The sequence below is a fragment of the Tinamus guttatus genome, unplaced genomic scaffold, assembly GCF_059628265.1.
Source record: "Tinamus guttatus ecotype Peru unplaced genomic scaffold, ASM5962826v1 Tinamus_guttatus_pri_ptg000169l, whole genome shotgun sequence".
Taxonomy (NCBI): Eukaryota; Metazoa; Chordata; class Aves; order Tinamiformes; family Tinamidae; genus Tinamus; species Tinamus guttatus.
Window position 1 is genome coordinate 386681 of NW_028288703.1, and position 14896 is coordinate 401576.

Here is a 14896-nt window from a genome sequence, read left to right on the forward strand (position 1 = left end):
GGGAAGGAATTACTCTTGCCTTTCATTATTCATAAAAGGAAGAAACCCAACACAAAGCTACAACAAACACAGGATGAATTCTTGCCAGATGCTTGTTTGTGTCAGCACTTAAGGCTGGATTGCTGTTCATGTGGATTACAGGCATATCAGACTCCTGAGAACAACATCTCTGTGTACTCATCTACTGATAATCTGTTGAAGGGAGCCTAAATGCAGTCCATCAGGAGAATTGCCAAGACGTTTGAACTCCCCTTGCAGATGTTTCATAGACATTCACAATGGAAACACCAGCTGCTTATTGGGCTTTCAGAATCCCAGGGATGGTGGCTCTAAGTACAAGGTGGTTTTCTGCGCTGTCTGAGGAGCAGTGCTTTGTCTTCAGGGAAGCACGTGGCCAACCTTTATCCAGGGACCAAACTGAGAGGGGGATACCCTGCCTGCTAAGAAGAAATACGTTTATGCTTCTCTGAGGTGACGGATGTTGGACTCGGAGTAGGAGGAGAGCAGCTTTAGAAGTCTCAGAGAACGGTACCAGGCATCTACCTTGATGTCTTTAAGCCGAATAATTGCACCTATGGGTATAGGTAGGGCTGGATATGTCAAAGAACATCTGTGCATCAGCTACTTCAACATCCACTTTCAAAACTCAACACAGCAAGCAAATAACATCGAAGGGTACAGATTTTGGAGAAGGTATCTACAGGAGTTATCAAGTAAATAGTCTTGCCTCTATCTTCAGGTTTGATGAAAAGAGGAGGAAAGCCAACGTGAAAGTTGCTGGATTTAGAGATCTAAGAAAGGAATTCACAGATAATTTTTTTTTTGAATTCCAACCAAAAAACGAAAGGCTGAGGCGAGGCAAGTGATAAACAGGATACAAGCATTTTTGTTTAGTAGAAATTGTTTTCCAAGTTTTATTTTTAAATCACACATGGAGAATTTTATGGACCATTTCCCTAATATTTGTTGGTTAATTGAAAGATGCAATATTTCATGCAATGTTGTTACTGTCTTCATATGAAGCAGCTGCTTCTCTTTTTGTTGAAGTCAGACAGAAAGAGCAGCTGAGTTTGAACCCAGCTGCATATCTGCAAAATGATCTGGATAGTCTTTCGGATCTTACAGGTTTCTTAAGCATAAGGAAGGTAATGTAGTTTAATTTTAAAATTTAATACCGAAGTCTTGAAAATGTTCCCAAGAAAGGACTGGTACTTTTAAAACATAATGGCAAATACTAGTGTTATTTTTCTTGTTTCTAAGTTTAAAATATTTGCTGCAAGCAAATTCTTTTTGTTTCCACCATGAGCTCTTATTCATGATATAATTCTACCTTTGCATATCTATACTGAATTCTAAATAAAGCTCTTGCATTGATAAAAAAAAACAATACTTTGTTAATAGGAGCCACATTCTAACATTGGAAATTCTGAAAAAGCAAATTGAAATTCTGTTATAAAGGAGTTGGAAGGGAAATGTGATATGTGGGAAGAAAGCTGGAATGTTCTCATTGAGTTCATTCCTGAAGCTTCCTAAAAAGATCTCAGAAGTGCAAGATTGTTTGGAAGAAATTATCTTATTTTAATGAATTTTCCTGCAGGTGTTTTTCTATAAATGTCTTAAAAGCTCCTGTTGCTGTGGTATGCTTTAGCATCGATGGGAAAAATGTACTGCATGTTTATGAATGATCTTAGTGTAGCTGAAACATGCATCGTATGTGTTTTACACACTGAAAAAAAAAAGCCACAGTTTCAAGATGTATACTCTTTTCCTTTGAATTTACTGGCTCCTTGATGATGAATTGAATTCAAATATTAAATACTAGATATCATTTCATATGTTTTCTATTTGAGGCAACAGAATTTTGGAATTTTCTCTCACCTCTAGAACAGATGGATGGAACCAGCATCTTTGAGTGTTGCAGTTTTGCCTATACATGTGATAGATTATATGGCACTCTGCTAGTCGAAGAGGCAACAAAGCATAAAAAGTTTGGAAAACTTCTTAAATTTGCTTTGTTTTCATGAATTTTGAAAATAATGTGCCTATTGGAATTATTTTGTATGACTTCTCATTATTACACTGCTAAACTTGCATATTTTTTTAACAGATTGAGAATCTTGATCCCCGAGGAATTCAGCTGTCTGCTTTATTTATGAGCGGTGTCGATATGGCGCTTTTTGCAAATGATGCCTGCGGACAGCCAATTCCATGGGAGCACTGCTGTCCGTGGATGTACTTTGATGGAAAATTATTCCAGACCAAGCTCATCAAAGCAAGCCGGGAGAAAGTTCCTCTCATTGACCTCTGTGATGGTCAGGTGTGTGGTTTTTAGGATGTTATAAGCAAATATCAAGTGTCATAAATTTTCCTGAGTGTTAGGTGTGATTTATCAGTCATTATTTACTTAATGTATTATCTCTCTACTTGAAAAGGAAATGAAAGGTGCATAGTTGGTATTTGTCAGCTCTCTAAGTCTCTTTCTTGCTGGTTGAGATGGCATTTTAGTAGATTTTATAAAAGGTAAACTGATGTAATTTTTTTCTTTGCTTTCATTTTGATCCTCTCTGGAAATGGAAGCTTGAATGCAATAACGATGTAATGAGCTGCTTAGCTGAAAACTCCCTGCTCCTTCATGCAAGTAATGCCACTTTTTTGCATCAAGATGGCATTGTGGTCACAAAGGACTAAGCTGCGATGGCTTTACAAAGAAAGAAAACTTCTTTCTTTACCCACAACAAAGTCATTTTTGTGTTCCTTAAGTTTGAAATCTCTTCATGTTTCTTACAGCCATCTTGAAAGTACAAATAAATCATATGGCTTAGTTACAATAAAAAGTTATTACCCTGTAATAATAAATGTTCTATAACTAGTTATAGAAACAGGAAACTAGTTTTATGAATAACTAGCCTTAGGAAAGTTGTTCTCACTATCCATCTTTGTTCTTTAACTTTCCTCTTTGAATCTGTTGTGTAAATATTATTTACGCAATTGAAATCAGAATTCTAACATCTGTTTGTGACCTTCTCTTTATTCATAGGCTGAGCAGGCAGCCAAGGTTGAAAAGATGCGTCAGAGCATCCTAGAAGGATTAAATTTCTCCAGGCAGAACCATCCTCTCCCTTTCCCGCCTCCACCTGCCATGCCTTTCTATCCAGCTTCTATGTATCCTCGACACTTTGGGCCAGTCCCACCACCTCAGGGCAGGGGGAGAGGCTTTGCTGGTAAGTGATGGGACAGCAACATGATACACATCTTGTCTTTCATGCCGTAAAACTGTAAAATCATCTGCTTGTTTAATTTCATAGGAAAAATACATAAAAATAAGTGGTTAGCCTGTTGTGTGCCAATCACTGCATTTTGTTGTAGCTTTTATTAGCGACAGCCTAGCAATGCAGAATGTGTTGTGTTGCTGCGTATTGCCATCTGGATTTTTAGTAGCTGTGCCAGATCAAATAGTTTTACAGCTATTGTATGAAAAAGTAAAAAGAGGAGTGGGTCAACACTGAACGATATGACAAAGCTCTTATTTGCACTGCACTTTACTTTAAAAGTTTATGTCTATAAATATTCAAAATGCCTTAATTAACAGGCACAGTTTAACTGCCAGGGTTGATGACAACCTTTCTTCCTCCCCATCCCTCTTTATTTTGCTACAGTCACTTAACTATTGGCACCTTGAGTGAGTGTACGTACTGGAGGTCACTGAATAAACCATTCCAGCCTGTTCCTAGATTCATTTCCTTCATAACCATACCCTCAGATATGTGTATTAATATTGGGCATGTAGAGCAAGGCGTTCTCGGGGTGCCACAACTGTAGCCATTGAAGCTTGCAGCCAAAAAAACTGCTACAAGCACGTTCCAGTGCTAATTCCGCCATCCAAGTTAGGGCTCCTGTTGCAACCCCAAGGCTTGCCCGCGTGGAGGAGGCCCCCTCGTCACGCAGAGCCCTCGCGGGGCCTTCTCCGAGGTGGGGCTGTGCCGCTGCGGAGGCCGCGCGCGGCCGGGGGGCTCCGCGTGGCCCTGGCAGGACGGGGGCAGCAGCTTCTCTGCTAGGGGAACTCCCACGTGCCTGGCCCCCTCACCGCTTCTCCCCTGTCTTTCTTTACCCTGGGTCTAACAGGAGTCTATGGCTTCGGAGGCCCTTATGGGGAAACAGTAGCCACAGGCGCTTACCGGGCCTTCCGGGTGGCAGCAGCAGCAGGACACTCCGGAGCCTTCTCTGGCAATGACAGCAACAGGACTAGCAAGTTTCAGGGCGGTAATTATACCCCAAACCCTTTTCTTAGAGCTTCTGGCAACAGCTTCCTTCACTTTATGGTTTGGTCTGAGGCTTTCTACTGACTGCCCATTTCCCCTTCTCCCTAACTGTCTCCAGCTCTCGCTCTTCTCGAGCCTTCTCAGGTCGCTGTAAAAACCACTCACTGTCTGCTCTGCTCTCCTAGAGTCTTTTCCCTAGGTCCCTTGGGCAAACTGGTCTCAGTGTCAACCTGTCTCTTACACGCCTAGAAAATCCTTGTTCAAATACAGGATAGTTTTAAAATTTAATGGGGCGTTCCATCTCCTGTGCTTTAAAATGTTAGGGTGGGCTCTGTAGTCAAGTGAACTTTTCCTCAATGTACTAACTATTTTCTAAAACTGGAGAACAATTGAGCTTTTTGGAGAGAAAAAAAAAAAGTACACAGTATGGAAATTCTTGACTCTTGTGTTACCGCTAATCCATTTTTTCACTGGTGTTGCATCAGTGTGGACAGAGGCATGAGAGTTATTTATTTGTGTTCATTGCTTTTCTCTTATATAAGGTGAGATAGCAGAAAACTTTTAATTCTCATTACTCACTTAAGGTAGACTCTCTTTTCCGGTGAGATAGCAGAAAACTTTTAATTCTCATTACTCACTTAAGGTAGACTCTTTTTTCCATGTATTTAGATTTTTTTTTGGCCTCTGAGCTTTTCAAGAGCAAACGTACCTCTAATGCTTCATCGTGTGAATAACATTGCCACTCTGAACAATATCATTTGAAGCTGAAAGGCTAGTACAGAGCAGTATGAACCTTTCTGAATTTAATCAGTAATTTAGTTCCTAGTATTAACGTTTGAAGACTAATCATGGCTGCATAGATGCTGTTTTGCAACTCTTTTAGTGCTGACAGTCTTACCAGTAACATCTGGCTTGATTGTGCTTACCTTGAAATACTTTGAAATATCTATTAGGCCCTCATGTTGTTTTCAAAGGCAAGAAACAGATGAAAAATGAACAACTTAATAGAAGTTACATTTGTCTTTTGGATGATTATATTTTTTACTGCTTTCTTGAGAAAGAGTAAACCTATCTTTTACACCGAGATCAGTTTAAATATTGTGTTTTTATAACAGCTTATCATTAATACAGGTAGTTCTGCCAAATAGGTTTTTCACAGAAATAATAATCTTTGTATGTCATGCTGATATTTGGAGTTCGGCAAAAAGTGCTTTTTAACTATCAAAAAGTCTTCATTAAGAATGCGGTAAAAAAAAAAAATCTTCAGATAGCTTGCAAAAAGTTTACTTCAGCTTCTCAATGCTGATCTAACATGTATTTTTAATTATTGAAACTGAAGTTTGTCAAGTAATCACTTTCCAATTCTGAATTCCTATATACAATATTTAAAAAAAAAAAAAGCTACTGGAATTACAGTTGTTCTGAGTGATCACAAAATGAGAAGGGAAATTATATATCAAAAAACCTGAGGGAACATGTTTCCATTTACTAGTAACTTCTATGTAATGATTGTGAATATCAAGTTCTGGTTTTGCTTTTATGTGCAGGAGTCCAACCTATTCCTTCTCAGGGAGGGAAACTTGAAATTGCCGGCACTGTAGTCGGCCATTGGGCTGGAAGCAGACGTGGACGAGGGGGTAGAGGGCCATTTCCTCTGCAGGTCGTTTCTGTTGGAGGACCAGCAAGAGGGTAAGTGCAGCTTGGAAGATATGATTGGAAAAGAAGTAGAGCTTGGAAAAGAAGGGGCGTTAGAAATTGCATGCAGTGCCTTTGGGATGCAATAGGTGTATTATGTCTGCTGACTATTTTTGCATTCAGGTTTTCTTTCTTTTCCATGGTTTTAATTATTCTGCACATCACAGAACCATCTATCATTCTTAATTAGGTTACAGTAGACAACTCCCAAATTTGCCCTGTGATTCATGTATTATGCCTTTAGCTGTATTAAAGGAATGGAGTACGGTAGGTATATTCTTATCATCCTGAGCCAGGAAGCAGTCTGAAAGAGTAAGTCTGACATGTGTGAATTTCTCTGAAACCTTTAATTTCATCAAGTGTGCGCTGTGAAGCTTGAGGCTAAAGTCAGTATTAATTGTTTGAATGCCCTTCATGTTGGACCAAGTGAAGAAATGGTGGGACCTAAAGTCCTGCAAGGAGACCAGGAGAGGGAGAGGTAAGAACAGCAGCAATGAAGTTCAGCAGCAGGAAGTAGACTTGGTATAAGATGAAAGAAAACTGACATTTTAAAGGGAGCGAGTTTAGTCAGGAACATTTTATACTCTGAAATGAGATTTGGTTCTTAAAACATTGACATCTACTGCTGTTTTAGACACTTCAAACAGCAATTCAAGGGGAGCGAGCTGTACAGGACACCTCTGTTACTCTGGAATAGCAGCAGAAATCAGTGGATTAACCTAAGATATATGATGAGGCACTGAGTTCCTTTGAGTACTTTAATCTTACTCTTCAGTTTTAGTGCACAAAATAACATTTTTCACCAATTGAATTAGATTTGTACGTGGTTATAAATTCTCCTGTTCATCAGTCCAACTTAAAAGCAGAATCTGTGGGGCTTTATTTTCTTAAGTCGAATCCACTGTCTGTGCTAGTGTTTCTGTAAAAGGTTGAGGTAATTTATATGGCAACCTCACCAAGGGTGTTGTCTGAAGCATCATGACTGATGCTATCAGGAGACACCTTCAGGCTCCCACATGTCTTACATTTATACATACCATTGGCTTATTTGAATAGCAGTTTCTCCATTTTCTGAAGAAGCAAACACAGGAATTTGTGCAAAATACCAGTCATCAGGAAATAACCCTGGCAAGCCCTAAATTAAGAGACCTCCTTACCTAGGAGCAGTAATATCACTGAAAGGGTGTTATTGCTCATGTTAACTACGTTTATGATGCAGAAATTCAGCTCTCCAGTAGTACTTTTTGTGTTAGAAAATAGCGTCTCACATTTTTATACTGTTGGAGGTGCTACCTTTGGGCAGTTACGTTTGAATGCAAGTTACCACGTCAAAAAGACAGAAAAATTCTGAATATCAAACCTTCGTGTCTGTCACATCCTACAGAGTTAAATTACCAAGTTAAACATTTAGAGTTACTAAGGTTACTCAAAGAGGAAAAAACTACCACAGGCAGTGATAGTATCGATCATTACTAAAAATGAAATAGGGAAACACGTAATGTGTACCATCTAAAACATGTTTTAAAGATAGAGTTCCCTGCCTGTGGATGCTGTTTGCTACTAAAGAACACTTTAGTAGAAAGTGCACACTTCTTTATCTCTACACTTTATTTTCTAATTCTGCACACCTCTTTTTCATTTTTTATCACTTTCAGCCAAAAAGATCATGTCAGACTTGCCCACACCATTCCCTCACGTCTCTTGGTAACATTAAAGTTGGGGTTCTTACTGGTATATACAAATGATACCGTATGCCTGTGTTAGCTGTGTTCCGTCAGTGTGTCTGGTACAATGTGAGTCTGAGTTGGACAAATCCGTTATTCAGCTCCCTGGAGAGTGTACTCTAACCACTTAAATAATTGCGTCAAAAAAAAAGACTTGTTGTAAACTTTAGAAAGAATGCAGCAAGGGTAATTGGAATTTAAAATACACTTCTTTTCCCCTTTAGTCTTCTTTTTTTCTTTTAAATTCTATTATTTAAGTGCTTATTGCTGTATGTGGGAATTTGCAGTGTGTGTGGAAAGACTTGCCTAGCACAGAACAGTGTTTCTCCACTGAGTCAGTTCAACTTAACTTAGTTGTTACAGTGTAACAGCAGCAGAAAGTAGCAGCACTAAGCAAAAACTTCGGCTGTTTTTTTGCAAAATCAGCTCCCAGGGCCCTTACTGGCATATGGGAATTGTCAAGTGATGAAACATTAGTTATATGGAAAATGAGAAATGGTTGGGAATTGCAGCTGTCATTTGCTGCCAGAATGGCCTACTGTGCAATTGCAGCCCACGCAGCTTGGAAGCTGCTGGATGCAGAGCTGGACCTGAGCACCATCTGGTGCCCTGTTCCCTGTGAGCTTCAGAGGGGTCGGTGGTGGCACTGCGACCTCAGGGTGTCAGGCAGCGCATTTGGAGGAAAATTGGAGCAATCTGTTTGTGTCTCCAGGAGAGAAAAGGAAAACACTTTTATATATGAGAAGTAGTCTTTGACAAAATAGTGAAGGAAGTTAAGTTTCTGTACTTGTTTGCATTAAAATAGTTTCAGTTGAAAGTTTATTTTGGTCTTATCCAATCTTTATTGAATCAAATGGAAAAGCCACCACCTGATGTGTCCTGGTTGAAAGCCTCCATTTGAAAATGTTCCAAACTTGATAAATTGCTACATGTGTCAGATGTGCCTGAAGCTTCCATTTTTTTTCCTTGTGTGCTTAGATCACTTCATATTCTCCCATCAAGACCAAAGCAATTTTGTATTTTCCTTCCTTCCTTTTATCTGATTTCTTCTATGTCTGGCACGGAAGGTTGATGGGAAGTGTTATTAAATGGGAGAAATTGCCTTGTAAATGGTTGAAATTGCTTGTGCATTCTTTTTAAGATGGAACTATTTTGATCTCTTCTTTTAAAGTCTGAAAATAATTTGATACTATAAAGATGTTTTTGCAAAATTTGAAAATGCTCATTTATTTCTCTTCTAAAAATGAGCTATGGAAATAGTCATTTTATTACTAGGAAAACAAAAGCTTTGCTAGAATTTGTACACTTGCAAGTAGTAGAACCCTGTAGTTCTGAATTGATTAATTACATTGCTTCTTTAAAGTAAGGGGGATTTTAGTTACTATACAATAAAGCTAAATAAAATACTTAAGCAAAATAAAAATTCGAAGTACTTCTAAACAAAGTTCATATGTGTTTTTCTTTCTTCCTTTTCCTCAATGCTTACAGGCGTCCTAGAGGAGTTATTTCCACTCCAGTGATAAGAACTTTTGGAAGAGGTGGAAGGTACTATGGGAGAGGTTATAAAAGCCAGGGAGCAATTCAGGTAATAAAGCCGTGTGCTTGACCTCAAAACACTCTGGTTTACAGGCTAGTACATATAGCATGCACTTCCAGGCCAATTAATATTGATAAGCACAACTTTAAAAGATAAAAGTGTTTCTTTCACCGATACAGCCTACTTGTTACAAAAACAGAAGCTTAAAAATATATTCTTACATGAAGGCAGCGCCTACACAGTGCCAGCTAGCTATGAAAATAGGAGAGAATTGAAAATAATGAGAGAAATACAAAGTTGAATAAATTGGCAGCTTTTATTCCCCCTCCTACCCTGCTGTTGTGAATGTCAATGCAAGTCCCAAGGAGAATGGACAAGGAGGTATTAAATAAATGGGAAACTTTCCCAATAAGTATGTCATATGGCTTTGCAATTTGTTGTATAGCTAGTGTATAAGAGATGGGGAATATGTGCGGGCATCAGACAGTAAGAGGAGTGTTCTCTGGAAGGCAGCGAGGGAGCCAGTATCTTCCACTAAAACTCACTGTCTCCCAGGTATAAAAATTTAAACACATCATTTCTCTTACTGTTAAATTTGTATATACACGGATTTGTATGATGTCTGCAAATTTACCTATGTATTTAAAGTTTTAAATCTTTCACTTAAAATAGAAGAGTTACCAAATATTCCAACACATGATATTAAGGAAGCCTGGAGAAAGAGCTTCCAAGTACATTGGGCTCACTGCAGTTTTGCATATGTAAACCTAGCTCAGAGAGCACTTTTAGGCAGACTTAACGGAAAGCTAGTTTGGACGTTCATATTTTTATTAATTATATGTAATCTAGATGGTAAATACCTGTGGTCTGAAGTTGCTTATCTAAAATTGTGCCTGTGCTATGGAGAAGAAGGATAAATGGTGATATTTTCTGTAGATTAGTTTCTGAGCTCATTAAAGTTTTACCATTATCAGTCAATAATTGATTCATTTTATAGTTTACATTCCTATTACAGGAAAAGGAAAAAAGTGGATTCAAATGCATATGGCAAAGGAGAACTTGGGGAAACTTAATGCATAAAGGGTAGATTTCAATAACTAATTAAGATTAGCTGGCAACGGTGTACTTAGCTGTTCTGCAAACCTAGGCAGTTAAGGAGAGTGCTTACATGGGGCCAGACTCCAGTGTGCGTGTTCACACCAAGTAAGATCCTCCCCACAGAATCCAGTGACTTTATAACTGTGAGCTGATATGAGTAAAGTTTGGAGATACATGATTGCAAATAGCAGGTTGTACTCAGCAAATCGAAAGAAATGCCTATTTCTTAACAAAATAAAATCTTTTGCTCTTGATCCTGTAAGGAAAGGCTTACATTTAACCTAAAAAATAACACTTTGTAGGAAAGCCTAAAAAAATACACATTTACTCCTGTGCTAAGTATGTGCTGGCCTCTTAGGCCAGTCACACGTCTCTGCAGCGTTGCTACAGAATGCTGCTTTGTGATTTCCTGGGAAGCAAGTGTGTGATGCCGATATTAGACAACAACCCTTTTAAGTATTTTCCCTGCAAAATCCTTTAGCAATTCAGAAAAGAATTAATCAAGCTGTTTCTAGTATGTCAAAGTTTAGATTATTATATTGCAAAACTGTGCTACTGCTTGAGGTAAGATGTCCACATCTTAGTCATTTCTTAGTACTTGACTTTAAAGGTGTGATTGATAACTACGTTGCTGCTTAGCAGCCCAACCTACTTGTTGTATTTTGTTGTTTAAAAATTGCTGTGTTTCTGCTAGTATTCATTCCTGCAGATACTTAAAAGCTAAATATGGGATCTATTGCTACATAAGTCTGGTTTTTATTGCTATGCTCAGTCTTGTGAGATCCTGCTATATGCTTCCTATATGAAGTCAGTTTCCTAATCTCAAAACTATAGACCAGTATAGATAGGATTGCATGATACTTTTGCACTTCTTTAATGCACTTCTTTAATATTTGTCTGAAAATAAGCTTTGGTTTGTATTTGAATAATATGTAATGTCATTAAATTATATTGTCTATGAACAAAGAAGCAGTTAACCTGTATATTGATTCTCAGCTTTGGTATTTCCAGGCTTTTATGTGGCTCCTAGATCACAAATAAGTATCAGAGTGTAAATTAGTGCAGTTAACCAAGGGAATATAAGACAGCATGAGTAGAAAGCGCTCAGGAATACTGAAATTCTTTCACCTCTGTGCTAACCTGTGCTGTTAATTTTGTCTGCCACTTCTTATTTCAGCGCTATATGCCAATACAGTGTTCACCTATGGTATTTCCACACACTGCATGCTGCCTATTAATAGTGTCACTTTAACAGATTGCAGATATATAGTGGTTCTTTAGTAATTTTCTTCTTTTTTCAAAAAATAGGGCAAACCTCCTTATGCTGCTTCAGCAGAAGAAGTAGCCAAAGAACTTAAGTCAAAATCAGAGGAATCTAAATCCTCAATTGTGTCTTCAGATGGATCCCTGGCCGAAAATGGAGTTGTGAATGAGGAAAAACCAGCTTCCCAGATGAATGGGAATACAGGAGACATCAGGGCTTCCAATCAGTCTGAAAGTGCCTTGAGTAATGACTCTAAAATGTGCAATACAAATCCTCACTTAAATGCACTAAATGCAGACAGTGTTTGCCATAAAGATGATACTCTTGAGGCCACTGTCTTAAAAAAAGAAGAGTAAACTTATTTTTTATAGAGGGTGAAGGATGTTGGGAAGGGTCAGGATTAGGAATATCTGGAAAGAAAGAGAGCCTACAGTTATGTACATTTTTTCCTTTCCGTAAGAGAAAAATGAGGACTTTGGAAATTCGGATCCCTCTTTGATGTCAGAGATTTAAACAACACATTTTTAGTTTTAACCAGTTGTAGTCAAAATGCTACAATAAAACAAAAAAGAAAGAGAATGAAGAGCATTTGACTCCCGCACTTAAAATGAAGTATACATAAAGTTTAAACTGGTTATGACAAAAGCTTGTAGTTTTGTTTTTTGAAGTATAAAGAAAACAAATTTTGGCAGTCTTTAAGTATATATAGCTTAAAATATAATTTTTAGTACTTGGCACCATATGTATGCCATTATATTTGATTTTGCATTACTGTGTCACAATAAAGCTTTCTTTAAGGCTTTGATTTCATGATTATGGGGGGAAAAAGGCACAACCACAGTTTTTTCTTTCTTAAATTTCATCACCGTTGATGTGGTTCTTTTGTGTTAAAATGTGCAAACTATCGAAACTAAAAATTATAGAGTAATATTGCAGTTCTGCTGATTTTAAATATACATCATACATACATTACAAGCAAGTTTAATGGAGATAACTTGAAATCATAGAAGATGCAAATGACCTTTCAAAAAACACAATGTGTTCTGAAACTTTTTGTGACTAATACCATGCATCCGTGATCAATGAACTATGTGGTTTTGAATCAGACGTAGACCATTAGTACTACTATTTGAGCTAAACTTCTGCATGGTTCATAATTTTTAAAGTGTGTAGTTAATATTATGCATGTTATTGTCCTCTTTCTTCCATTCTTACAAGTACTGTGCCCATTTGCAAAACAAAAAGCTAATAATCAGTAATAGTCCTATAAAAGATGTTAACTATGTTTAGTCATTGACTGATCTTGCTCTAACCTTAAAATTTTGTGATTATTGACCTCTGTTGCATTTATTCTAAAACTTAAAAAAAAAATTATCTAGCCGTTTTGAATATCAACGTTACCCTGGTGTACTCATTGCTGTATGCATTATTGTTCTCTGTTGCTGTTTTATGCCTTCATATTAGCAAATATGAAATTCTGTGAAAAACAAAAAAAAAAAAAAAAGCTTTGATCTTCAAAAAAAAAAAGTACCCCCCTTCTGTAGCAGGAAACAAATGGCTTGTTCTTGAGAACTTTCCCATCAAGAATTTAGTATAAGCAAATATACCTGTATCATTTTGATGTTTTTGTTAGTGTTTCCAAACTTAATGTACTTCAAAATCAGAATCATTTCTTTATATTCGTTTTCATATAATTCTCCTGATGCTCTTCATCACACATTAGTGATCAGAAATGAGGTGTAATTCCCCATTCCCTGCCCGCAAGAGCTAAGTAGGTATCTTAATGTAAGTTGAAGGGAGTTCTGCCCCAACTCATGGATTGTGCAAGAATGAACTACTGTTGGGTTTGATTGGTTGTAGATGGATTGTGGTGTGGTGTATTTGAAGGCTATTGAATGCAACTTACAGTGCTTAATAAAAATCTTTATTCTTTTAGTATAAAATACTGTATGCCTTTTTTGTCAAGTATTTTTTTAATTAACATGTTGTAAATAAAAGTTTTCCTATGCCCAAATGAAGTGATTGAGTTAGCAGACTGCATGATGTTCTCCCAGGAGGTGGAGAAGGAGGATGAAACGGACCCACTGCCGGCGCTGGGGAGCATCACACGTGATCCGAGTAACGCTTCGGGCTTCAGTGCAGCTGCTGCAGGTGTCCGTTTTTAGGCACAGATGGTTAATATGATGCAAATATTCAAAATAACAAGGGCAGTTGTTTTGAAAAGAAAAAAAAAAAAAAACAACCAACAGGGGTGGTTGCAGTGATGCAGCAGCGGTGTTTGCAGCGATCAACCTGCCGCTACCTCAGCTCCTCCTCTCTCCTCCGTCACGGCTCGTGCCGATGCCGCAGGGCGCCGCGCTGTCCAGGCGCACCCTGACCCTCCGCTGCCTCCGGCTCCGGCCTCAGCTGTTCCCTGGTGCCCGACACAAGGTGGTAAAAGCCGCCTTGGGCCGAGCGTGTCTCGTCTCGTGTTCTGTCTGGGTGAGTGGTGTTAACAGCTCCGTGCCCTCTCCGTAGATGCAGGTCATGGCAGCGCTGCTGTGTCCTGTGCCTCTTGCAGCAATCGTTCTTCCTCCCTGCAGAAGGAACACGCTGGAGAGCAGCAGTTTCACCCATGCTGCTGCAGCTTGGTGGGGCGATCTGCTGTCCAGCTCTGCCGTGATGGTGTCCCTTCCTGCCCATGCTCATCACTTGTGCCTTCCTATGTTTATTCTGGAAGGACTATCCAGCTTCTTGTGCTGAAGGGGCGAGTTAGCAACTGCCCTCTTTCCCAGCAACGTTCTACAACTGTAGCATAAACCAGACCTTTGCATGGAAGTAGCAGCAAAATCTTGGGTGTAACTGACATACATGGGAGGTTTTACCAGTGCAGCGCTCACTGGCAGCGTGGTAACCATGCCAGCAAAGCTTCTCATGTGAAATCAGGGTGTGAAAATCCATCCACCCAAATCCTGTATGTGTTTGCACATACAGCAAATCAATTATTTGCCCAATTCTAATATGATGCCTTTATGTTTTTCAGAATTTATTTCCTCTCTGTGCAAATCATACCAGGTTAGCAACTGAGAATAGCTGGCAGGTCGGCCAGGAGTGAGTGATAGGTGACTTAGTGGTGGGGTGCTCAGAGCCTGAGCATGGGCCGTATGCGCAGCAGGGCAGGAGGAAGCGAGTGATACCTGTGTGTCTGCACTGGAGGGAAGCAACACACAGGTGCTGTCCTGCACCATGAGCAAAGTGGGGGCCAGGGAGTGACACGGGAAGGGATTCCTGGGCTCCCTGCCACAAATGCACTAGTCTTGATCAACTTTCTGCAGCGAAT

General features: G+C 38.9%; 1 protein-coding gene across 2 annotated transcripts in view; it reads left to right on the plus strand.

Moving 5' to 3' along the window:
- Positions 1–13520, plus strand: part of FAM120A (family with sequence similarity 120 member A) — a 49533-nt gene extending 36013 nt beyond the window's left edge. The window contains exons 13-18 of one of the 2 annotated variants that reach the window (XM_088522867.1): positions 2108–2317; positions 3038–3221; positions 4123–4260; positions 5807–5948; positions 9167–9263; positions 11622–13520. In XM_088522867.1, coding sequence (XP_088378993.1) covers positions 2108–2317; positions 3038–3221; positions 4123–4260; positions 5807–5948; positions 9167–9263; positions 11622–11933 — 1083 coding nt within the window. In that variant the 3' untranslated portion in view covers positions 11934–13520. The remainder of the gene's footprint in view (positions 1–2107; positions 2318–3037; positions 3222–4122; positions 4261–5806; positions 5949–9166; positions 9264–11621) is intronic. The other variant, XM_088522868.1, reaches the window with a different exon arrangement.
- Positions 13521–14896: the final 1376 nt, after the last annotated feature.